The sequence below is a fragment of the Coregonus lavaretus genome (assembly GCF_964263955.1).
Source record: "Coregonus lavaretus genome assembly, contig: HAP1_SCAFFOLD_3803, whole genome shotgun sequence".
Classification (NCBI taxonomy): Eukaryota; Metazoa; Chordata; class Actinopteri; order Salmoniformes; family Salmonidae; genus Coregonus; species Coregonus lavaretus.
Window position 1 is genome coordinate 14,080 of NW_028162265.1, and position 25,370 is coordinate 39,449.

General features: G+C 42.2%; 2 protein-coding genes across 2 annotated transcripts; both read left to right on the top strand.

The window, feature by feature from the left end:
• LOC311119408 (zinc finger and BTB domain-containing protein 8B-like) lies at positions 1-6,476 on the top strand. The gene is made up of 5 exons (XM_084194107.1): positions 1-100; positions 1,398-1,598; positions 2,027-3,107; positions 3,430-3,608; positions 5,371-6,476. Exons 2-5 carry the CDS (start codon positions 1,425-1,427, stop codon positions 5,743-5,745), a joined length of 1,809 nt encoding a protein of 602 aa, XP_084050233.1. The 5' UTR covers positions 1-100; positions 1,398-1,424; the 3' UTR covers positions 5,746-6,476.
• Positions 6,477-10,826: 4,350 nt separating this feature from the next.
• LOC311119406 (tissue alpha-L-fucosidase-like) lies at positions 10,827-24,040 on the top strand. Its single transcript, XM_084194106.1, has 8 exons — positions 10,827-11,266; positions 12,078-12,212; positions 12,765-13,011; positions 13,475-13,551; positions 14,119-14,242; positions 15,695-15,885; positions 22,976-23,075; positions 23,233-24,040. Exons 1-8 carry the CDS (start codon positions 10,908-10,910, stop codon positions 23,365-23,367), a joined length of 1,368 nt encoding a protein of 455 aa, XP_084050232.1. The 5' UTR covers positions 10,827-10,907; the 3' UTR covers positions 23,368-24,040.
• Positions 24,041-25,370: the final 1,330 nt, after the last annotated feature.

Sequence of the window (25,370 nt, forward strand, 5' to 3'; positions counted from 1 at the left end):
GAGGAAGTGGGCAGTGGTTGTTGTGGTTACCTAGCTGCTGAGGCTACAACAGCATATCAACTTGTGTGTTTACTTACGACTACTTTCAACGTTTAGTCAGGTAACGTTTTTTTTTATACTTGTTTCAATGTTTGTCTTGTATGTTCATTTGTACGGCATGTTTGATAAATGTAACGCTAGCTAGCTATCAATACATATGTTTTTGCTTAGCACGCTAGCTAACTGACAGTGTATTCTAGCATAGACAGTTGGGTTAGTAGTTATTAATGTATTTGATTCTAGCTAGCTACAAAATACAGCTACTTCTTCATCTGTGATTCTACATAAGGTACTGGTGACTGGAGTGGAGAAAAACCTTTCTCCTTGCTAGGTACTATCTCTTGAGTTTAGAGCTTTCTCCTCGGAGACTTTCTATGGTTATCAGTTGTGATTCTTCTCTTCTAGGAAGGGTGGGGGTAGTTTGGTTGTAGACTCACATGAATGTACTGCGCAAGGAGGTCAAGGGCCTGGGGTGGAAGGTTGAGGAGAGTGAACTGGCAAGGGGTTTGTTTACTAATACATAGGTAGCCCTATCCTTTCTACATATCTCTCTGCTCACTCTCTCACCCTCTCTCTCTCTCTCAGTCCCTCTCATTCTGTCACCCTCTCTCTCTCTCTCTCTCTCTCTCTCTCTCTCTCTCTCTCTCTCTCTCTCTCTCTCTCTCTCAGTCCCTCTCATTCTGTCACTCTCTCTCTCTCTCAGTCCCTCTCATTCTGTCACCCTCTCTCTCTCTCTCTCTCTCTCTCTCTCTCTCTCTCTCTCTCTCTCTCTCTCTCAGTCCCTCTCATTCTGTCACCCTCTCTCTCCCTCTCTCTCTCTCTCTCAGTCCCTCTCATTCTGTCCCTCTCTCTCAGTCCCTCTCATTATGTCCCTTTCTCATTCTGTCCCTCTCTCTCTCTCAGTCCCTCTCATTCTGTCCCTCTCTCTCTCTCTCTCTCTCAGTCCCTCTCATTCTGTCCCTCTCTCTCATTCTGTCCACCTCTCTCTCAGTCCCTCTCATTCTGTCCCTCTCTCTCTCTCAGTCCCTCTCATTCTGTCCCTCTCTCTCTCTCAGTCCCTCTCATTCTGTCACCCTCTCTCTCTCAGTCCCTCTCATTCTGTCACCCTCTCTCTCTCTCTCTCTCTCTCTCTCTCTCAGTCCCTCTCATTCTGTCCCTCTCTCTCTCTCAGTCCCTCTCATTCTGTCCACCTCTCTCTCAGTCCCTCTCATTCTGTCCCCCTCTCTCTCTAGTGCCCAATAAGCAGCGTTGTGAAGATGGAGGTATCAGGCTACCACTCCATGCTGTCTTAACTCTCTTCTCTCTCCTCCCTGGCTCTATCTATCTATTTTTATCTTTTATCTTATCTGATCTATTAGAAAGAACTGTGAAGAGGTGTTGTGGAGATGGAGGTGTCAGGCTACCAGTCCAAGCTGCTGTGTGAGCTCAATGTGCAGCGGAAGAGAGACTTCTTCTGTGACTGCAGTATAGTCGTTGAGGGGCGGGTCTTCAAGGCCCATCGCAACGTCCTATTCGCCGGCAGCGGCTACTTCCGCGCCCTATTGGTCCACTACCTACAGGTGAGTTGTTTATGAAGTTTACCTGGTGCTGATGCAGAATACATAGTTAAGGAGCCTGAGTATTGTTTTACCTGGTGCTGATGCAGAATACATAGTTAAGGAGCCTGAGTATTGTTTTACCTGGTGCTGATGCAGAATACATAGTTAAGGAGCCTGAGTATTGTTTTACCTGGTGCTGATGCAGAATACATAGTTAAGGAGCCTGAGTATTGTTTTACCTGGTGCGTTCACTTGTTTAAAAAAAAAGGGAGATTAATAATGGCTATAGTAACCCAGTTGGCAAAGGCACTCCATTTTTTTAAATGGAAAGGACACTGGTATGGGTAAACTCTAATCTCTAATCTAAGCTTTAATCTAAACTCTAATCTAGTTTATAGCCTGTTTACAGTATGCCTTACTTCCTTGAATCGCTCCACCACCCTCCTCAGGACAGCGGTCAGCACCACAGCACGGCCTCTCTGGACATCGTGACGGCCGAGGCCTTCTCCTCCATCCTGGACTTCCTGTACTCGGGCCGACTGGACCTGCGCAGCGAGAACGTCATCGAGGTGATGTCAGCGGCCAGCTACCTCCAGATGACTGACGTGGTCTCCTTCTGTAAAGGCTACATCCGCTCCTCTCTGGAGATCTACAATAGGGATAATGAGGGGGAGAGAGAGAGAGAGGGGGAGAGAGAAAGAGAGAGGGAGAGAGACAAAGGGAGGGAACGGGAAAAAGAGAGGGAGAGAGAAAGAGAGAGGGAGAGAGACAAAGGGAGGGAACGGGAAAAAGAGAGGAAGAGAGAAAAAGAGAGGGAGAGAGAGGGTCCGGCTGACAGTGGAACCCCAGCCTTGCCACCTCCCTCTTCCAGTGCCTCTGTAGCTGTAACTGTTCCTCCGTTGTCACTAGAGGGAGATGGAGTTACTAATGTAAATTCAGAGCCCTCCCCATCCACTGTCACAGACCCGCCATCCTCAGCAGCCCTCCCCAGTGTCCCCACGCCCTCCGGCCCTAGCAGGGACTCGGAGAGCGACGACTGCAGCTCCAGAGGGGAGTTCCCATCTCATACTATCGGGGGCCGGACCCCCCACGGACACAGGGACCACCCGACGAACCCCCTTTCCTCCTCGACCTCTGGGTTGACCTTAGAACTGGTGCTCCCCAAGATCGAGTACGACCCCGATGACGAGCCCGAGGAGGGGTCCCCCGATACCAAAGACCTGCCATTGTTTATGGGACCCCCCCTCCACACCCACCACGCAGACCACCTCCATGACAGGCTGGCGTCCCCCAGCCCTTCCCCCAGCAGCGAGCGCTCCTCCCTGGGCTTCGGGGGCTGCCACGCCAGGCAGTTCGTGGATGTGCTGTTGAGAGGTGGCTCCAGCCCCCAGAGGGACAGAGGGGAGCAGGGCCTGATGTTTGCCCAGGGAATGGGCCTCTGGGGTGGGGGAGGCAGGGTGGATGAGGGCCTGGGGATGGGTGGTTCCTCCATAATGGAGATACAGAGCGACTGGTACGGAGAGGACACAGGTAATTACATTCATTTAGTTTTAACTCTATAAGGCTTTATATTAAACTTTACTTTCTTCTTGTTTCTTCCTACATATGGCGTTTTTTTCTTACCACTATCAGGCTTTGACTTTTAGGGGTTTAGGCCTGGGTTTCTTTCTGCTTTCGTGACAAGAAGATTTGCTTTAAAAAAGACCATATAATATTGTATCATTCTATTAACTTAGTAACATCGTCCTAAAGGACTAACTCATTAATGCTGCAGGTGATGTCTTTCTTGGTGGTGCCAGTTTGTACTGTATAGTGATTGATTCATTGTTTGATTGACTTTTCTCCCCTGCAGGAGATGGCTTGGTGGTGCCGGTGAAGCTCCATAAGTGTCCGTTCTGCCCGTACACTGCCAAGCAGAAGGGCATCCTGAAGAGACACATCCGCTGTCACACTGGAGAGAGACCCTTCCCCTGTGAGACATGTGGCAAGAGGTTCACACGCCAGGAGCACCTCCGCAGCCACTCACTCAGCGTAAGAGGGGGGGAGGGAGGGAGTGTGTGTGTGTGTGTGTGTGTGTGTGTGTGTGTGTGTGTGTGTGTGTGTGTGTGTGTGTGTGTGTGTGTGTGTGTGTGTGTGTGTGTGTGTGCGCGTGTGTGAAAATACAAAAACACTCAGAGACACTGATCTTTCTAAATGACCATCTCTCTGTCTGCCTGTCACTGGGTCTGTCTGTGTTTGCAAGCCATTTGGGTTCTTCATATTGAGGATACACCATCGTCATGTCTGTGTTTGTCAGTCTTGTCCGTGTAAAAATGTGTTTTATGTACTTTCTTTGGGGGGGTAGATCAGCTTTATTATTGCAGATAGATTGTGGCTTCTATCAATGTAATTGTTTGCATCATTGTCTGCACCAATCCCCATATTTTTGTATATATATATATATATATATCTTTTTTGGTGGGTATATTTCCTTCTTTATAATTTTCCCCTAACCCTACCACCCCTCCCCTAATTGGAGTAAACTAATGGACAACAACACTTAGGCTTCTACTTCCAGATTATACATACTATAGACATTTTACAGACACAGTGTATTTGACATTAGTTATCTATTTATTGTTTATCCTTCAGCCTCCCTCAACCCTTCCCATCTATCGCTGTAAACCTTCCAGTTTTCACAAAGGTTCTGAACCTTTCTATTCTCATAGTTTCTACAGATTGTACATTTTAAAGATGATCTTTTTATTTATTTAAAAGTATTATTATAATATTGATTAATTGACAATGGCTTTGAGTCACCCAGCAGTGCTGTCTGCAGGGTTAGCTCCAGGTAAATGTTGCAATTCGTCAGCCATTCCTGAACCTGCAACCAAAAACAAGCTACATATGGACAGTACCAAAACAAATGATCTAATGATTTTCTTCGCAGCAAAATCTGCAGAGCTGGGATGGTTGTATCCCCCATATATATAACATTCTATTGGTTGCAATAATTTGGTATAATCATTTAAATAGAAAAAAGTTTTGAATCCGGCGTTGTTTTGTGTATCAGTTCATAAACCATGTGCCATTGAATCGGCACATCGAAAATCTCCTCCCAACTATTTTGCAACCTGTACGGTGCAGCTGTACATTTTCTTTAACCAATTTGGGTCTTTAATGCCGACGAACAAGTGATCTACCTTCTCCCCCTTCCACTTGCCTCCTCCATTTTTGTGGTAACGCTGCAATCATGTTTTTGTAATATTTTATAGAGCAGACATTTCCAGATATTTTTTAGCTGCACGTGTGACATAACTCCACCAGTCCTTTTTATGATATAATTTACAAAGATTATACCATTTTTAAAGTTTCTTCTGAAAATAATATTTGTTTTTGTCAATTAGTATGTTTAACCATTTATATTTGTAGTAATATTTGTTCTGTCTTTTGTGGTGGATTAAACTGAAATTGCAACCAACTTTCTATGGATTGTTTTAAAAAAAAATAGCGATATTTTGGAGATTTCCTTTTCAAATAACTGAAAGTGAGAGGTTGTAATCTGAATAAAGGGAAAAGGGCCATTTTTTAAACACTGGGTGAGACAATCTTACTAATCTGCTAGAGAACCAGTTCGGATTTAAATATAACTTTTGTATGACTGAAGCCTTTAGTGAGAGGTTCAATGCTTTTAATAATTTTAGCCCTCCGAATTCATATTCATTATATACTGTAGTCTTTGTGTATAGATGTGAGTGAGTGTGTGTGTGTGTGTACTGATTGATGTTGACGTGTCTTTGTCTCTGACACCCAGGTGCACCGCTCCAGTTGGCCCGTGGTATGTAAGGGGTGCAGGTGTAGCTTCACTGGAGCCCTGTCCAACGGACTCAAACGCTTTGGCCTGTGTGACAACTGTACCTGTGTTAATACCACGGGCCACGACGACCACTCACCTCCCGCCCACATCAACCTCAACGGCCAACCAGAGGCCATGGAACGCGGGGACGGAGACAGTGATTGGCCCAGGTTCATGGATGATGCTGATGACATGGAGGCAGGGGGAGGGATCATAGAGGAACTGGGGGAGAAGGGGGAACTATACAGACGACTGTCAGAGATCCCATCCACAGTGGACATGAAGGAGAGGAGACAAGGAAAGGAAGAATTGAACTTTCAGACACAGTTTTAATCCCATCTTGCCGTCTACCTCCCCCAGTGGTTTAATAGGGGAACAATCCATGTCTGAGACAGATGTCCATGTTAACTTTGTATTGGCTACTATTTTGGACCAAAATAACTATGGTACAAAATTGCATGACCGTAAGAGGACTGGGTTTTCCCTAGGAGAAAGACATCTCTTCTAGTTGACTTGGTCATGGTGGCACAATGCACCAGGTGATGTTATACCACAGCAGTTTGTTCTCCACGGAAACAGCAGACATCTTGTCCTCAACAGCCCTCATCAACTCAAAGGAGATGTGTCGCGCTGCATGGTGGTCACTCTAGATACTGACTGGTTTTCTGATCCACGCCCCTATCTTATTTTGTTAAGGTATCTGTGACCAACAGATGCATATCTGTATTCCCAGTCATGTGAAATCCATAGATTAGGGCCTAATTTATTTATTTAAATTGACTGAGTTCCTTATATGAACTGTAACTCAGTACAATCTTTGAAATTGTTGCATGTTGCGTTTTATATTTTTGTTCAGTGTATATTTCAGGATGTTGTGTATCTCCGGAAATAATCAGAATTCATGTAAATTCATCATGTACAGTTTTAAAAACAGAGCTTATCCAAAAAAAGGTGGTCTCTTGGCCCAATTTACCCCGGGTACGAGGTAAATTGATCCGTGGGACAGGGTGAATTAATCCGCCTACAAATGTCTGTAATTAATGAAATATTACCACTGCCTTTTTAAAACCATGTCTATCTTTATTTCCCAAACACAATTCAAGACAATCACAATAGCTTTTTTTTTTTTGGTCTTGTAATAATTTTAAAGCATATTTTAACACAGGCTTAACACCTAACAAACACTTGATACTTTTAACATGGGCCAGGCCCTGTAGCTACCTCACATCCCAGTGATAACGCCCTGCAGTACGCCTGGGAAGAAAACACGTACATTAGCTCAACTTGCCACTGGCTCAACCATTGGATCAACTTACATGGCAAACATGTTAGCCCACGCAGCTACAAGGATGCACTTTCATGCTAGGTTTAGGACCTCATATTGAGGCTTATAGAGACCCCAACTGATGTATTGAACGATCTTTAAATGATCTACTTTGGTTTAGATACAAGCATCATGAAACCTCTTAACACAGTAAATACATTTGACTCGGGTGAAAAATAGTTTTTTGGGATCTAACTTGCTTACCACTTTTTCCCATGTGGTTTCTTCCTTCACAGACTCCATGAAATGATGACCTCTTCCTAAATATTTGGTGTGGTGCCAGGTAAACAACCTCTCCCTCAACAATCAGCAAAACAAGGGAGCTGATTGTGGAGTTCAGGAGGAACCAGGCTGGGCACTCCCCTCATCCTCATCAACCCCTGTGGACATTCCCCAATGGACTCTTACCCCACAGTTGTCAATGTGTATATTTGTATTATTATGATTTTGTCTCTTTGTATTTATTTTACTTGTTCATTTGACCTGCCCGGAGCCGGGAGCATAAGATGTTCACGGTACCCTGCAATTACATATGCGTCCCTGTACATATGACTAATAAAATCTATCTATCTATCCACCCACCTGTAATATTCATATGTGTCAGCATACTGAATTGTAATTGGATGCATTATACTGTCATATCATACTGTGCTATGATTGGTTAAGACCACCCAGGTGGTGAGGTCATTCTAAGATGATCATGGCCAGAGACACATGGACATGCCAGTTACAGCTAGTTAATAAAGAGCTACGTTTATAAATATCCTGTCCTCCTGCATTTTATTATTTTGTACAAAGCATACAAAACAAGACACCACCCACCCCTTTGGCTCAACTTACCCCACTCTCCCTTACCTAGAATTCAGTCATTGTAAAATTCACATAAACAGTGTGTTAGCCTATACATTACGCCTATAGGTAAGTTATTAATGACCCCCGTTGAAAGTGAATCAAAAGGATACAAATAGTGGAATCATGCCATGTTTGGACTACATAAACAAGGTCAGAATGTTGTTATATAAATTCAACAAAAGACAATTTATTTATTTGAAATCGCACTGTGGCTGTATTAGACTTTAGAATTGCGTTGTTGGCGTACCAAATCCATGAAATGGGGGATTGGCCTAGTCAGTGAAACCCACAGATCACAATTCTGTAGAGTTGACACAAATTAGTGTCCTAGCTCATATTAGGGAACTTTAGCTGTGGGAAATCACCTCCCCAGTCAGCCTGTTGTGCATATTGAACATTCATATTGCAATGTACAGCCTTACCTATGGATGTCGGGTACATGATACAGCCTTCCCTATGGATGTCGGGTCCATGATACAGCCTTCCCTATGGATGTCGGGTACATGATATTGGGCTATCAGCCTAGTCAGTGAAACCCACAGAACAGAACTGACGAGTTTTCACAAATATTAGCGTCGTACAGTGTCTCTTATTGCGGGACTCTGAAACCACTGTGAAATGAGCCACATTATACAACCGGTGGGTCTAATCCTGAATGTTAATGGGTTAAAAGTCCCGTGTAGCTCAGTTGGTAGAGCATGGCGCTTGCAACGCCAGGGTTGTGGGTTCGATTCCCACGGGGGGGCAGTATGAAAAAATGCATGCTCTCACTAACTGTAAGTCGCTGGATAAGAGCGTCTGCTAAATGACTAAAATGTAAATGAAAACCGCATTCCAGCCGGTGTCTATTCCACAAGTTACCACCGGCTAAATCTATGACGTTAAAATGCCTATTTACTCTGTTCCATCTTACTGAGCCATCCACTGTCTCCTCAACCCAGCCAGGCACTTTATAAACTTGATCTCCACCATAAAAAGCATCTAGACATTATCTCACATTTCTTTTAGACTAACATTGAGTTTTCTCCAGCGGAGATTTGTATAAACCTTGCTGTCTGTCTCTCCGACATTTGCAACATTGTTTACATTTTCAAATTCGATCTCCATAGCATCTGTCCCATAGTAATGAACGTCGGGCGGCAGGTAGTTTAGTGGTTAAGAGCGTTGTGCCAGTAACCGAAAGGTCGCTGGTTCTAATCGCCGAGCCGACTAGGTGAGAAATCTTTCGATGTGCCCTTGAGCAAGGCACTTAACCCTAATCGCTCTGGATAAGAGCATCTACTAAAACGTGTCGGGAGTAGAGAGGAGGCAGGCGGGCAGCGTTTCTCAGCCAGTCGAAATCATGAATCCGCTGGCATCATTTTTATGGATACAAACAAAGAAATGTCAATTGAAAAAAGGTAAAACGTGCAGTTAGTTTGCAGTCTTTCCAGCTTCAGTTTGAAGTGATTGTGTTCGTTGTGTTGTTGGCTAGCTCCTCTGAACAACAGTGTCCTGATGTGAGCACATTTTAATCGTGCCTCATTAGCTCATTGTTATGGATGTGTTCAAATAAATGTTAGTGGAAAACAGCTTTAACAAATGCAAATGCAGCTACTTTGCTGTTATTCTGGCTGCACTTTTTGACATGACTGTAAATTAGCCGTAGTTGGCAAACTAGCGAGCAAAGGATAAGAATTGACAGCATCCGTGCCAATATATCCTCTAAACACCGGCTTCTCGGGCATTACCACTTCCTTATCTCACCAGTCAACCTACTGTGTATTGAACATTCATATTGCAATGTACAGCCTTGCCTATGGAGCTGTCAAATGAACTAATTATTGTATTTTGTTGAATTTATATAACAACATTCTGACCTTGTTTAGCATTATCTAGTTCAAATATGGCATGATTCCACTGTTTGTGTTGATTGAATCACTTTCAATTGGGGACTTTTATTTTCAAAGGCGAGTCGCGAATTTCACTATTGTGGCTAATCTTTATTGTCGCTAGCTTCACACCGGTGTTTTCACACGTTAGTCCGACGGTAGTTATTCCTGTAAATCCACAATGGTTACTTCCGCCTCCAGTAGTTGATCTAGAAGTGTTGGAGAGACAACAGAAAGATAGGGAGGGGGTTGATCCATCTGGTTTGTTTAAGGGACGTCTGGATACTGGGTATCAGGATTTTGTGGCTATTTACACAGATGGTTCAAAAGATCCAAGGACAGGACGTACTGGGTCAGCATTTGTAGTGCAGGATTGTGGGGTGGAAGTCAGGAAACGTATTACAGATCATCTGGCTGTATATACGGCGGAGCTGATGGACATACTGTTGGCCTTGCAGTGGGTGGAGCTGATGGACATACTGTTGGCCTTGCAGTGGGCGGAGCTGATGGACATACTGTTGGCCTTGCAGTGGGCGGAGCTGATGGACATACTGTTGGCCTTGCAGTGGGTGGAGGAAGTTAAAACAAGACAGAGTAGTTATTTGCTCTGATTTCATGTGCAGTGTTAATGAGCCTCCAGTCCTTTAGCTCACGTAGCAGACAAGACCTGCTTTATGAGGTGCTACAAACCCATGGCAGGATTAAACAGATGGGTATACAGATCAGATTTACTTGGGTCCCAGCCCATGTTGGGGGTGGAGAGGAACGAGGAAGTAGATGAACTGGCTAAACAAGCACTTAGTAGTGGGGATGTTGATGTTGAAGTTTCAATGAGCAAGGCAGAGGCAAAAAGACTGATATATACAGTGATGGTGCAGAGATGGCAGGAGCAGTGGAATAGAGATAATAAGGGAAGGCATTTATTTAAAGTACAGAGGAAAGTTGGGTGGGGAGGACGGCAGGAAGGGACAGAAGAGAGGAGGCTATTTTGACAAGATTAAAGGTGGGACACAGCCGGTTGAAAAATACATTAAATGTGATAGGAAAGCATCCAACAGGAAAGTGTGATTATTGCCAGGAAACAGACACCGTGGAGCATGTATTGCTACAGTGTGGGCAGTATCAGAGGGAAAGAGAGAGGATGAGATCTAGTATGAGGGAGAAGGGGATACAGGAAATTAGTTTAAAGAGTATATTGAGTAGAACGTCATTAGATAAAGTCTCAAATATGTTGTTATCTTTTTTAAGAGCAACGGGGCTGGCAGGTAGGATTTCGTTTCTCCCTGTCTCTGGTCCACACTCCAGTACAGTAGGTGGCGGTAATGCACCATAACGTTGGATGCCAACAGCAGAGAAACCCCACTGAAGAAGAAGGTGTTTTCACCGCAACCGCACCGAAAAAAAGCCAGCGCCGTCTGCCTCACTTCATCATTCTGAAAGAACTGAAAATGATCTCTTTGATTTTTAGGAGTTTGTTACTATTTGCAGTGGTTGCAATCTCGCCGGGTAATGGAGCGCGGTATACGGCCAATTGGACAAGTATCGACTCCCGGCCACTACCCGTGTGGTACGATGAGGCGAAGATCGGGATTTTCGTTCACTGGGGGGTATTCTCCGTGCCCGGGTACGGCCAGTTTAGCGAGTGGTTCTGGTATTGGTGGAAAGGCGCACAGAGAGCGGCCGAGGTTGAGTTTATGAAGAAAAACTACCCCGTGGGCTTTACATACGCAGATTTCGCGCACGATTTCAAAGCGCAGTTCTTCGATCCTGATGAGTGGGCTGAAATATTTGAAGCTTCTGGAGCCAAGTAAGTCGCACACTGTTTAATTGTTAACCAATGGCTTACTTATTCAACTAGGCCTACTCAACACGAGTGCACGAACACTAAGTATTTGATATGGGTTGCATGTTAGGGCGGCAGGTAGCTTAGTGGTTAAGAGCATTGTGCCAGAAACCGAAAGGTCGCTGGTTCTAATCCCCGAGCCGACTAGGTGAAAAATCTGTCGATGTGCCCTTGAGCAAGGCACTTAACCCTAATTGCTCCTGTAAGTCGCTCTGGATAAGAGCGTCTGCTAAATGACTAATTATTATAATTATTATGTTTTACTTCTCGATCACACCGACAGTATTATTGCGCAAAATGGTACGCAACATCATCTGGATATGTGTACAACAAAAGTTCAACATTCACCTTCTGCTACCATTTCTGTCAACCCGTCTATATATACAGTTTGATGCATACGTTCGATAAATCCAACGTATGCACCACACAGAACGCACTGCAACTGCCTCTGCAACGCAATGCTGCAAGGCAAACACAGCGTTCCATTTGAAATCAACGTACTACTGGTGTACCGAAATGTTGTAACGGTGTTGGTGTGATCGAGGCGTTATGCATAAGAAGCACTGAACCTATAGGCTATTAGTATGAATTGTCGTGAAAAGTTGAAATGGGCTGCTGTTAGCCAGGCTAGTTTATCCACATTTGCCTAAATTCAAATTAGGCACTGGGCAGAATTATATTTTTTTTTTTTGTGAGCTGATGACATCCCAATGTTTAGCCCCTCTGCAATACATACACTGTGCATACAACATTTTTTTTTTTACATCATTGCCAGGTACGTGGTGTTCACATCCAAGCATCACGAGGGCTTCTGTAACTGGCCTTCTGCAGACTCCTGGAACTGGAACTCAGTGGATACTGGACCACACAGAGACCTGGTGGGAGACCTGGCAGCAGCCATACGCAAGAGGTAGGACACCTTTCCTAGACACTGATCTCGGGTCAGTTTAGCGTCAGTTTAGCATCTTCCCCTCTAACGACTGGGGGGAGGGGGAAGCTGATCCTAGATCTGTCCCTAGGGGAAACTTCACCCCCGGAGGGTCTTTCACCACAATACATGACCGTTCCCCTGGAATAGGTTACTCTGGTCAGACTGGTTTGGAAACCAAGGCCTGCATTCTCAAAGCTTCTTAGACTGTCTAGGTTCTAGGATCAGTGTTGACTTAAGGGGAGTAGTGGTCCTCTGTAGCTCAGCTGGTAGAGCACGGCGCTTGTAACGCTAAGGTAGTGGGTTTCGATCCCCGGGAACCACCCATACACAAAAAAAAAAAATGTATGCACGCATGACTGTAAGTCGCTTTGGATAAAAGTGTCTGCTAAATGGCATATTGAGTAGACCTGATCCTACATAATTAATCCTACTCTGAGATACTTTGTGAATACCGGGCCCTGGTTGGTGTGTAGAATCTCAGGTCATACCAGCTCACACAACTTTTCACATACATATATTCTGTTTCCATAGGAAGGGACTGCACTTTGGCCTGTACCACTCCCTGTATGAGTGGTTTCATCCACTGTACCTGAAGGACAAAGCTTCCGGGTTCAAGACCCAGGAGTTTGTCTTCCGGAAGGCTCTTCCTGAGCTGATTAACCTGGTGATGACCTATAAACCGGAGCTGATCTGGTCCGATGGGGATTGGGAAGCTCCGGACACCTACTGGAACTCAACAGAATTTCTGGCCTGGCTCTACAACGACAGTCCTATCAAGGTGAGAGAGAGGCTGAGGGAAGATGCAATATGGCGGCGGCCCAAATGGTACCCTATTCACTTTGTAGTGCGCCACTTTTGACCAGGGCCCAATGGAGATAAGACAAATGATTGACATGAGCTTTTACCAGTTATTGTCTAGGTGCTAGCCGACGTCATGACATGGACTTAGAACTATGTATGTCATGTGATATGTGTCACCTGAACTATATGTTAATTGAGGGGTGGAGTTAGAACTATGTATGTCATGTGATGTGTGTCAGTGTCACAAGATGCACCTGATCACATTTAGATCAGGTGACACATGTCACAACAAGACACAAGAACTCTCTCACCTTTTTTTTGTCTTTTTTTTTTTGTCTGAAACCGGTTAGGACAAAGGTTGTCTTGTAAATATGAACTGCACTACTGCCTCTTGTTAACCCAGAACAACACTGACCATTGTTTTCAATCTACTTCCCCAGGACTTTGTGGTTGTCAATGACAGATGGGGGAATGGTTGTTACTGCAAACATGGCGGCTACTACAACTGTGCAGACAGGTAGACTATTCTCTAGCACCAACAGTGAACCCTAGATCATACCTCCTTAGGCACCTACATTTACATTCAGGGGTTGGACGCAAAATTATTATCCAATCGTTTAATTTCCGACCAGCAAAATAAAGTTCTGAACCAGTTCCTGAAATGTAAAATAACGTTATTAACCGGGTTCCCATGCTTTTAAAAATAACGGTTCTGTTCCGGAACAGTATGGATCACTTTCGTTCCCGTTTCTGTTCCTTGAAAAATGTAGTTATTTTCGGTTCTGTTCCCCTGAACCGGTTCCAACCCGTTTACATTTTGGTGATTTAGCAGATAGTCTTATCCAGAGTGACTAACAGTCAGTGCATTCAACTAAGGTAGATAAATGTACTGTATAAGACATATGCCAATAGCTCCACCTTCTCTGATTAGGTGGATTTTTCCTAGACTCCTGCTTACAACTATTCAATCATGTATGATTTACACACGGAATTCACAAACAGACTGTCCCCCTTGGTAGCATATCAGACTTGCAGACAGTCTGAACCAGTGGGATGTGTGTGTTTTTTATATTTTACCCCCCAGGTTCACTCCAGGCTCTCTGCCTGACCACAAGTGGGAGAAATGCCAGTCCGTCGACAACCGCTCCTGGGGTTACCGTAGAAACATGATGCTCAGCGAGCTGATGGACCTGCCCACCATCATAACGGTTAGAGGTCACAGGAATTGAAAGTCATACTGAGGGGACAAACAAAACTGGGGCTCAGTTTGAATACTTTGGAATGTTCTTGTCCTCACTTCTCTCCTTGCGGACTAATCTGACTATAGCTTATTCAGTGAGCTACGGTAATGTCCGTTACGTTTCTGCTCAATTTGTAACAAAGATCAGGATATGACCTCTGTCTCTCTGCACACGGATGACTGGGGGTGTCTATCACACTGATGACTGGGGGTGTCTATCACACTGATGACTGGGGGTGTCTATCACTCTGATGACTGGGGGTGTCTATCACTCTGATGACTGGGGGTGTCTATCACTCTGATGACTGGGGGTGTCTATCACTCTGATGACTGGGGGTGTCTATCACTCTGATGACTGGGGGTGTCTATCACTCTGATGACTGGGGGTGTCTATCACTCTGATGACTGGGGGTGTCTATCACTCTGATGACTGGGGGTGTCTATCACTCTGATGACTGGGGGTGTCTATCACTCTGATGACTGGGGGTGTCTATCACTCTGATGACTGGGGGTGTCTATCACACTGATGACTGGGGGTGTCTATCACTCTGATGACTGGGGGTGTCTATCACACTGATGACTGGGGGTGTCTATCACTCTGATGACTGGGGGTGTCTATCACTCTGATGACTGGGGGTGTCTATCACACTGATGACTGGGGGTGTCTATCACTCTGATGACTGGGGGTGTCTATCACTCTGATGACTGGGGGTGTCTATCACTCTGATGACTGGGGGTGTCTATCACACTGATGACTGGGGGTGTCTATCACTCTGATGACTGGGGGTGTCTATCACACTGATGACTGGGGGTGTCTATCACTCTGATGACTGGGGGTGTCTATCACTCTGATGACTGGGGGTGTCTATCACACTGATGACTGGGGGTGTCTATCACTCTGATGACTGGGGGTGTCTATCACTCTGATGACTGGGGGTGTCTATCACTCTGATGACTGGGGGTGTCTATCACACTGATGACTGGGGGTGTCTATCACACTGATGACTGGGGGTGTCTACCTTTATTTCATAAACAGAGTTTTCACTAACTTGGTAAAATCTAAGTTTATTGACATCTCTCCCCGTATCGTGTGTGTGTGTGTGTGTGTGTGTGTGTGTGTGTGTGTGTGGTAGATACTGCCTGTGTCTCTGAGTAAGCATTCTCTTATCTCTTGTTCTTTCATCAGGACATGGTGTATGTGGTCACTATAGCTTGTGGATATGGAGTGTTTGGTAATGTCAGTTTAGTGATCTCTGCCCCCTGTATCTTGTTTCATCAGGACATGGTGTATGTGGATATGGAGTGTTTGGTAATGTCAGTTTAGTGATCTCTGCCCCCTGTATCTTGTTTCATCAGGACATGGTGTATGTGGTATCTTGTTTCATCAGGACATGGTGTATGTGGTATCTTGTTTCATCAGGACATGGTGTATGTGGTGGCCCTGGGGGGTAACTACCTGCTGAACATTGGTCCCATGGAGGACGGCATCATCTCCCCTCTCTTTGAGGAGAGGCTGAGGGGCATGGGGGCCTGGCTGGGGGTCAACGGAGAGGCCATCTACTCCTCCAAACCCTGGAGGATCCAGGGGGAGAACACCACCGTACCTGTCTGGTAGGAGACAATACAATAATACAAAAACAGTCTGGTAGGAGGCAATACAATACAGTCTGGTAGGAGGCAATACAATAATACAATACAGTCTGGTAGGAGGCAATACAATAATACAATACAGTCTGGTAGGAGACAATACAATAATACAATACAGTCTGGTAGGAGGCAATACAATAATACAATACAGTCTGGTAGGAGACAATACAATAATACAATACAGTCTGGTAGGAGGCAATACAATAATACAATACAGTCTGGTAGGAGGCAATACAATAATACAATACAGTCTGGTAGGAGGCAATACAATAATACAAAAACAGTCTGGTAGGAGGCAATACAATACAGTCTGGTAGGAGGCAATACAATAATACAATACAGTCTGGTAGGAGGCAATACAATAATACAATACAGTCTGGTAGGAGGCAATACAATAATACAATACAGTCTGGTAGGAGGCAATACAATACAGTCTGGTAGGAGGCAATACAATAATACAATACAGTCTGGTAGGAGACAATACAATAATACAATACAGTCTGGTAGGAGGCAATACAATAATACAATACAGTCTGGTAGGAGACAATACAGTCTGGTAGGAGGCAATACAATACAGTCTGGTAGGAGGCAATACAATAATACAATACAGTCTGGTAGGAGGCAATACAATAATACAATACAGTCTGGTAGGAGACAATACAATAATACAATACAGTCTGGTAGGAGGCAATACAATACAGTCTGGTAGGAGGCAATACAATAATACAATACAGTCTGGTAGGAGACAGTACAATAATACAATACAGTCTGGTAGGAGGCAATACAATAATACAATACAGTCTGGTAGGAGGCAATACAATAATACAATACAGTCTGGTAGGAGGCAATACAATAATACAATACAGTCTGGTAGGAGGCAATACAATAATACAATACAGTCTGGTAGGAGGCAATACAATAATACAATACAGTCTGGTAGGAGGCAATACAATAATACAATACAGTCTGGTAGGAGGCAATACAATACAGTCTGGTAGGAGACTACAATAATACAATACAGTCTGGTAGGAGGCAATACAATAATACAATACAGTCTGGTAGGAGACAATACAATAATACAATACAGTCTGGTAGGAGACAATACAATAATACAATACAGTCTGGTAGGAGACAATACAATAATACAATACAGTCTGGTAGGAGGCAATACAATAATACAATACAGTCTGGTAGGAGACAATACAATAATACAATACAGTCTGGTAGGAGACAATACAATAATACAATACAGTCTGGTAGGAGGCAATACAATAATACAATACAATCTGGTAGGAGACAATACAGTCTGGTAGGAGGCAATACAATAATACAATACAGTCTGGTAGGAGGCAATACAATAATACAATACAGTCTGGTAGGAGACAATACAATACAGTCTGGTTGGAGACAATACAATACAGTCTGGTAGGAGACAATACAATACAGTCTGGTAGGAGACAATACAATACAGTCTGGTAGGAGGCAATACAATAATACAATACAGTCTGGTAAGAGACAATACAATAATACAATACAGTCTGGTAAGAGACAATACAATAATACAATACAGTCTGGTAGGAGACAATACAATAATACAATACAGTCTGGTAGGAGACAATACAATACAGTCTGGTAGGAGACAATACAATACAGTCTGGTTGGAGACAATACAATACAGTCTGGTAGGAGGCAATACAATACAGTCTGGTAGGAGGCAATACAGTCTGGTAGGAGGCAATACAATAATACAATACAGTCTGGTAGGAGACAATACAATAATACAATACAGTCTGGTAAGAGACAATACAATAATACAATACAATCTGGTAGGAGACAATACAATAATACAATACAGTCTGGTAAGAGACAATACAATAATACAATACAGTCTGGTAGGAGGCAATACAATACAGTCTGGTAGGAGGCAATACAATAATACAATACAGTCTGGTAGGAGACAATACAATAATACAATACAGTCTGGTAGGAGGCAATACAATAATACAATACAGTCTGGTAGGAGGCAATACAATAATACAATACAGTCTGGTAGGAGGCAATACAATAATACAATACAGTCTGGTAGGAGGCAATACAATAATACAATAGTCTGGTAGGAGGCAATACAATAATACAATACAGTCTGGTAGGAGGCAATACAATAATACAATACAGTCTGGTAGGAGGCAATACAATAATACAATACAGTCTGGTAGGAGGCAATACAATACAGTCTGGTAGGAGGCAATACAATAATACAATACAGTCTGGTAGGAGACAATACAATAATACAATACAGTCTGGTAGGAGGCAATACAATAATACAATACAGTCTGGTAGGAGACAATACAGTCTGGTAGGAGGCAATACAATACAGTCTGGTAGGAGGCAATACAATAATACAATACAGTCTGGTAGGAGGCAATACAATAATACAATACAGTCTGGTAGGAGACAATACAATAATACAATACAGTCTGGTAGGAGGCAATACAATACAGTCTGGTAGGAGGCAATACAATAATACAATACAGTCTGGTAGGAGACAGTACAATAATACAATACAGTCTGGTAGGAGGCAATACAATAATACAATACAGTCTGGTAGGAGGCAATACAATAATACAATACAGTCTGGTAGGAGGCAATACAATAATACAATACAGTCTGGTAGGAGGCAATACAATAATACAATACAGTCTGGTAGGAGGCAATACAATAATACAATACAGTCTGGTAGGAGGCAATACAATAATACAATACAGTCTGGTAGGAGGCAATACAATACAGTCTGGTAGGAGACTACAATAATACAATACAGTCTGGTAGGAGGCAATACAATAATACAATACAGTCTGGTAGGAGACAATACAATAATACAATACAGTCTGGTAGGAGACAATACAATAATACAATACAGTCTGGTAGGAGACAATACAATAATACAATACAGTCTGGTAGGAGGCAATACAATAATACAATACAGTCTGGTAGGAGACAATACAATAATACAATACAGTCTGGTAGGAGACAATACAATAATACAATACAGTCTGGTAGGAGGCAATACAATAATACAATACAATCTGGTAGGAGACAATACAGTCTGGTAGGAGGCAATACAATAATACAATACAGTCTGGTAGGAGGCAATACAATAATACAATACAGTCTGGTAGGAGACAATACAATACAGTCTGGTTGGAGACAATACAATACAGTCTGGTAGGAGACAATACAATACAGTCTGGTAGGAGACAATACAATACAGTCTGGTAGGAGGCAATACAATAATACAATACAGTCTGGTAAGAGACAATACAATAATACAATACAGTCTGGTAAGAGACAATACAATAATACAATACAGTCTGGTAGGAGACAATACAATAATACAATACAGTCTGGTAGGAGACAATACAATACAGTCTGGTAGGAGACAATACAATACAGTCTGGTTGGAGACAATACAATACAGTCTGGTAGGAGGCAATACAATACAGTCTGGTAGGAGGCAATACAGTCTGGTAGGAGGCAATACAATAATACAATACAGTCTGGTAGGAGACAATACAATAATACAATACAGTCTGGTAAGAGACAATACAATAATACAATACAGTCTGGTAGGAGACAATACAATAATACAATACAGTCTGGTAAGAGACAATACAATAATACAATACAGTCTGGTAGGAGGCAATACAATACAGTCTGGTAGGAGGCAATACAATAATACAATACAGTCTGGTAGGAGACAATACAATAATACAATACAGTCTGGTAGGAGGCAATACAATAATACAATACAGTCTGGTAGGAGGCAATACAATAATACAATACAGTCTGGTAGGAGGCAATACAATAATACAATACAGTCTGGTAGGAGGCAATACAATAATACAATAGTCTGGTAGGAGGCAATACAATAATACAATACAGTCTGGTAGGAGGCAATACAATAATACAATACAGTCTGGTAGGAGGCAATACAATACAGTCTGGTAGGAGACTACAATAATACAATACAGTCTGGTAGGAGGCAATACAATAATACAGTCTGGTAGGAGACAATACAATAATACAATACAGTCTGGTAGGAGACAATACAATAATACAATACAGTCTGGTAGGAGACAATACAATAATACAATACAGTCTGGTAGGAGGCAATACAATAATACAATACAGTCTGGTAGGAGACAATACAATAATACAATACAGTCTGGTAGGAGACAATACAATAATACAATACAGTCTGGTAGGAGACAATACAATAATACAATACAGTCTGGTAGGAGGCAATACAATAATACAATACAGTCTGGTAGGAGACAATACAGTCTGGTAGGAGGCAATACAATAATACAATACAGTCTGGTAGGAGGCAATACAATAATACAATACAGTCTGGTTGGAGGCAATACAATACAGTCTGGTAGGAGACAATACAATACAGTCTGGTAGGAGACAATACAATGATACAATACAGTCTGGTAAGAGATAATACAATACAGTCTGGTAGGAGACAATACAATAATACAATACAGTCTGGTAGGAGACAATACAATACAGTCTGGTTGGAGACAATACAATACAGTCTGGTAGGAGGCAATACAATACAGTCTGGTAGGAGACAATACAGTCTGGTAGGAGACAATACAATAATACAATACAGTCTGGTAGGAGACAATACAATACAGTCTGGTAGGAGACAATACAATAATACAATACAGTCTGGTAGGAGACAATACAATACAGTCTGGTAGGAGGCAATACAATAATACAATACAGTCTGGTAGGAGACAATACAGTCTGGTAGCAGACTATACAATAATACAATACAGTCTGGTAGGAGGCAATACAATAATACAATACAGTCTGGTAGGAGACAATACAGTCTGGTAGGAGACAATACAATAATACAATACAGTCTGGTAGGAGACAATACAATAATACAATACAGTCTGGTAGGAGACAATACAGTCTGGTAGGAGACAATACAATAATACAATACAGTCTGGTAGGAGGCAATACAGTCTGGTAGGAGACAATACAATAATACAATACAGTCTGGTAGGAGACAATACAATAATACAATACAGTCTGGTAGGAGTTAATACAATAATACAATACAGTCTGGTAGGAGACAATACAGTCTGGTAGGAGACAACACAATACAGTCTGGTAGGAGACAATACAATAATACAATACAGTCTGGTAGGAGACAATACAGTCTGGTAGGAGGCAATACAATAATACAATACAGTCTGGTAGGAGACAATACAGTCTGGTAGGAGGCAATACAGTCTGGTAGGAGACAATACAATAATACAATACAGTCTGGTAGGAGGCAATACAATAATACAATAGAGTCTGGTAGGAGACAATACAGTCTGGTAGGAGACAATACAATAATAAAATACAGTCTGGTAGGAGACAATCCAATACAGTCTGGTAGGAGACAATACAATAATACAATACAGTCTGGTAGGAGACAATACAATACAGTCTGGTAGGAGACAATACAATAATACAATACAGTCTGGTAGGAGATAATACAATAATACAATACAGTCTGGTAGGAGACAATACAATAATACAATACAGTCTGGTAGGAGACAATACAATAATACAATACAGTCTGGTAGGGGGCAATACAGTCTGGTAGGAGACAATACAATAATACAATACAGTCTGGTAGGAGGCAATACAGTCTGGTAGGAGACAATACAATAATACAATACAGTCTGGTAGGAGACAATACAATACAGTCTGGTAGGAGGCAATACAATAATACAATACAGTCTGGTAGGATACAATACAGTCTGGTAGGAGACAATACAATAATACAATACAGTCTGGTAGGAGACAATACAATAATACAATACAGTCTGGTAGGAGACAATACAATAATACAATACAGTCTGGTAGGAGGCAATACAATAATACAATAAAGTCTGGTAGGAGACAATACAATAATACAATACAGTCTGGTAGGAGACAATACAATAATACAATACAGTCTGGTAGGAGGCAATACAATACAGTCTGGTAGGAGGCAATACAATAATACAATACAGTCTGGTAGGAGACAATACAATAATACAATACAGTCTGGTAGGAGACAATACAGTCTGGTAGGAGGCAATACAATAATACAATAAAGTCTGGTAGGAGGCAATACAGTCTGGTAGGAGGCAATACAATAATACAATACAGTCTGGTAGGAGGCAATACAATACAGTCTGGTAGGAGGCAATACAATACAGTCTGGTAGGAGGCAATATAATAATACAATACAGTCTGGTAGGAGACAATACAATACAGTCTGGTAGTAGACAATACAATACAGTCTGGTAGGAGACAATACAATACAGTCTGGTAGGAGGCAATACAATACAGTCTGGTAGGAGGCAATACAATAATACAATACAGTCTGGTAGGATACAATACAGTCTGGTAGGAGACAATACAATAATACAATACAGTCTGGTAGGAGGCAATACAATAATACAATACAGTCTGGTAGGAGACAATACAATACAGTCTGGTAGGAGAGAATACAGTCTGGTAGGATACAATACAGTCTGGTAGGAGGCAATACAATAATACAATACAGTCTGGTAGGAGGCAATACAATAATACAATACAGTCTGGTAGGAGACAATACAATAATACAATACAGTCTGGTAGGAGACAATACAATAATACAATACAGTCTGGTAGGAGGCAATACAATACAGTCTGGTAGGAGGCAATACAATAATACAATACAGTCTGGTAGGAGATAATACAATACAGTCTGGTAGGAGACAATACAATACAGTCTGGTAGGAGGCAATACAATACAGTCTGGTAGGAGACAATACAATAATACAATACAGTCTGGTAGGAGACAATACAATACAGTCTGGTAGCTATTACATAGATTTCTCAACTGAAATGTGGAATAATTGATCAAACTTGGACAGAGTCGAGTTAATGCTTCTTTTACTGCCATCTACTGGAAAAGTGTTAAATAAGTAAAGACTGTATATGTATCCTTCCATAGGTACACCTCTAAGAACAACACTGTCTATGCCATACTGCTGGCGTGGCCTTCAAAACTGCTGTTCAGCCTCGCCGCACCCAAAACCTCTGAGGCCACTAATGTAAGTATAGCAAACATGGGATTTTACTCTTTATGGTTCGTAACATTGTGTGTGTTATTGAAAGATGCGTTGTGGATTCTGTCCAATAAGGTACAGAGATGTCACGGACAGCACCTTTTTTTTTATGCTAACTGAATATTACCGTCTCTCTTCTCAGGTCACCATACTGGACAACCCGTCCGTACCTCTGAAGTGGGTATCGACGACACCAACCGGACTGGTGGTAGTCATGCCTGACATGCCAGTTTCCCCGGGCCGAGGCTGGGTCCTGAGACTAGAGGGAGTAGCGTGAGGAGGCAGTGAACCAAAAACGGTTGTTATTATACGTCAATCGATTTTATGACTGTTTTTAATGTTTTAGTTTTTATTTTCAGGGATTGAAATGTTCTTTTTAGGACTCCTGATACTGATTGGTTTGTGTGAGGCTGCTGAAGCCTAACTGCCTGAACGTGCAATAGATATCGAGACTGCAGAGCCGCTATCAACAATGGCCTCTTTATAGAGATAAGAAAAACTAACCAAACGTGCGGTTATATCCTTTCAGCTACTTGAGGCAACTATGAGGGATGTGCATTATGTTCAACTTACAGTGGTCTGGATACCAATATATTCAGCAATAAGTACCTAAAAACATGGATTTTCATAAATGGCATACCAAAGATGGTTGTTTTGTTCTCTGGGTTTGGTAGAAATGTGCATTGCAACAGGGTGTACAAAGGGAATGTTCCACTTTTCATGACAATATCTCTGTGTAGGCTACTCGTGCCTTTTTGGTGTGTGGACAATCTTTAATTTAGTTTAAACTATGAAAATGTACGCTATGTGAATGAATGTAAATGTGTTTTACCGGGATGTCTTTTTTTTAATGCCATTTCTTCTGTAGATTGACATCGAGTTTTGTCTTTATAGCTACAATTGTATTTGATCAACTTTTTAAAAGCCGTTATCTGACTTATCACAATCAACGGTCTGCTTGTCTGAAAATTATTTACTTGTACATGTTGTCTGTTAGATTCAGTAGAATACAGAGAACTTCAGTGTGGCCAAAAGGCACTTCGTTTTCATTAAACCATTGGTTGCGCATATCTTTTTATGCACAGCTCTACACGGAACCGGTTTGAACAGAAGTCATGTGACCACAGATAAAACAGTAAAGGTCGTTGCCATAATGTGTACAGTAGATTATGCCTATAAACCGATATGAAACGTTGCAGTTTAGTTTTATTCTAGGTATCACCCCTTGTTGAAGCACCAGAAATACGGTGCTGTCCCTATTCGCAAGGAATAAACTCATAATGGCCCGTGTACACTAGCACGCGACGCCGCGTCCTCTCTCACATCAAAACATACCTGCAGACGAGAGACAGATGGAGAGAGAGAGAGCATGATTAAGCCGTGTGTTTTTAAAAATGTTATTCTAAACACTGTCAGTCATCTTAATCCTCAGGAGGTGAAATGCAAAACTGACCTTGTATCATTAACTCTGGGACTACTGTCAATTTGTAGCTTGTTTTTGGACACAGGTCCAGGAATGGCTAAAGGATTGCAATATTTACCTGGAGCTAACCCTGCAGATAGCACTACTGGGTGATCTGAAAAGTCATAGTCAATCGATCAATAATATAATAATACTTTTAGCAAAAAAATTTATTTTCATTTTACAATCTAATAATAAATAAATTGGTCATTTAGCAGACGCTCTTATCCAGAGCGACTTACAGGAGCAATTTAGGGTTAAGTGCCTTGCTCAAGGGCACATCGACAGATTTTTCACCTAGTCGGCTCGGGGATTAGAACCAGCGACCTTTCGGTTACTGGCACAACGCTCTTACCCACTAAGCTACCTGCCGTGGTAGAAACAATGAGAATAGAAAGGTTCAGAACTTTTGTAAAACATCACAGTACAGTTGAAAAAATATATGGCAAATATAAATCCTATATGGATGGTGTTAAGAGATAGATGGGAGGTGTTGAATGGAGCTGAAGGATGGGACTAATAACAACTAATAACACGATAGCTAATAATGTAAGCATACTGTGCCCATAATAAGTATATAGGTTATAGGTTGGGAGCTTCTGTGAAAGAGCACAGTTAGAAAGATATAGCATATAGAAGCAAACCGGATGGACATCATGAAAATGATCAGGAGAAAAACAAACAAAATATAATTATTGTAAAATTGACTGTGTCCATAAAATGTACAGTGGGGAGAACAAGTATTTGATACACTGCTGATTTTGCAGGTTTTCCTACTTACAAAGCATGTAGAGGTCTGTAATTTTTTATCATAGGTA

What these genes read in the sequence shown, in the direction of transcription:
- LOC311119408 (XM_084194107.1), top strand. Translation starts at nt 1,425, where the DNA reads ATGGAGGTGTCAGGCTACCAGTCCAAGCTGCTGTGTGAGCTCAATGTG. An exon ending in TATTGGTCCACTACCTACAG is followed by an intron (nt 1,599 to 2,026) that starts GTGAGTTGTTTA and finishes CACCCTCCTCAG; the next exon opens with GACAGCGGTCAGCACCACAG. An exon ending in TCCGCAGCCACTCACTCAGC is followed by an intron (nt 3,609 to 5,370) that starts GTAAGAGGGGGG and finishes TCTGACACCCAG; the next exon opens with GTGCACCGCTCCAGTTGGCC.
- LOC311119406 (XM_084194106.1), top strand. Translation starts at nt 10,908, where the DNA reads ATGATCTCTTTGATTTTTAGGAGTTTGTTACTATTTGCAGTGGTTGCA. An exon ending in TACTACAACTGTGCAGACAG is followed by an intron (nt 13,552 to 14,118) that starts GTAGACTATTCT and finishes TTTACCCCCCAG; the next exon opens with GTTCACTCCAGGCTCTCTGC. An exon ending in AACACCACCGTACCTGTCTG is followed by an intron (nt 15,886 to 22,975) that starts GTAGGAGACAAT and finishes ATCCTTCCATAG; the next exon opens with GTACACCTCTAAGAACAACA.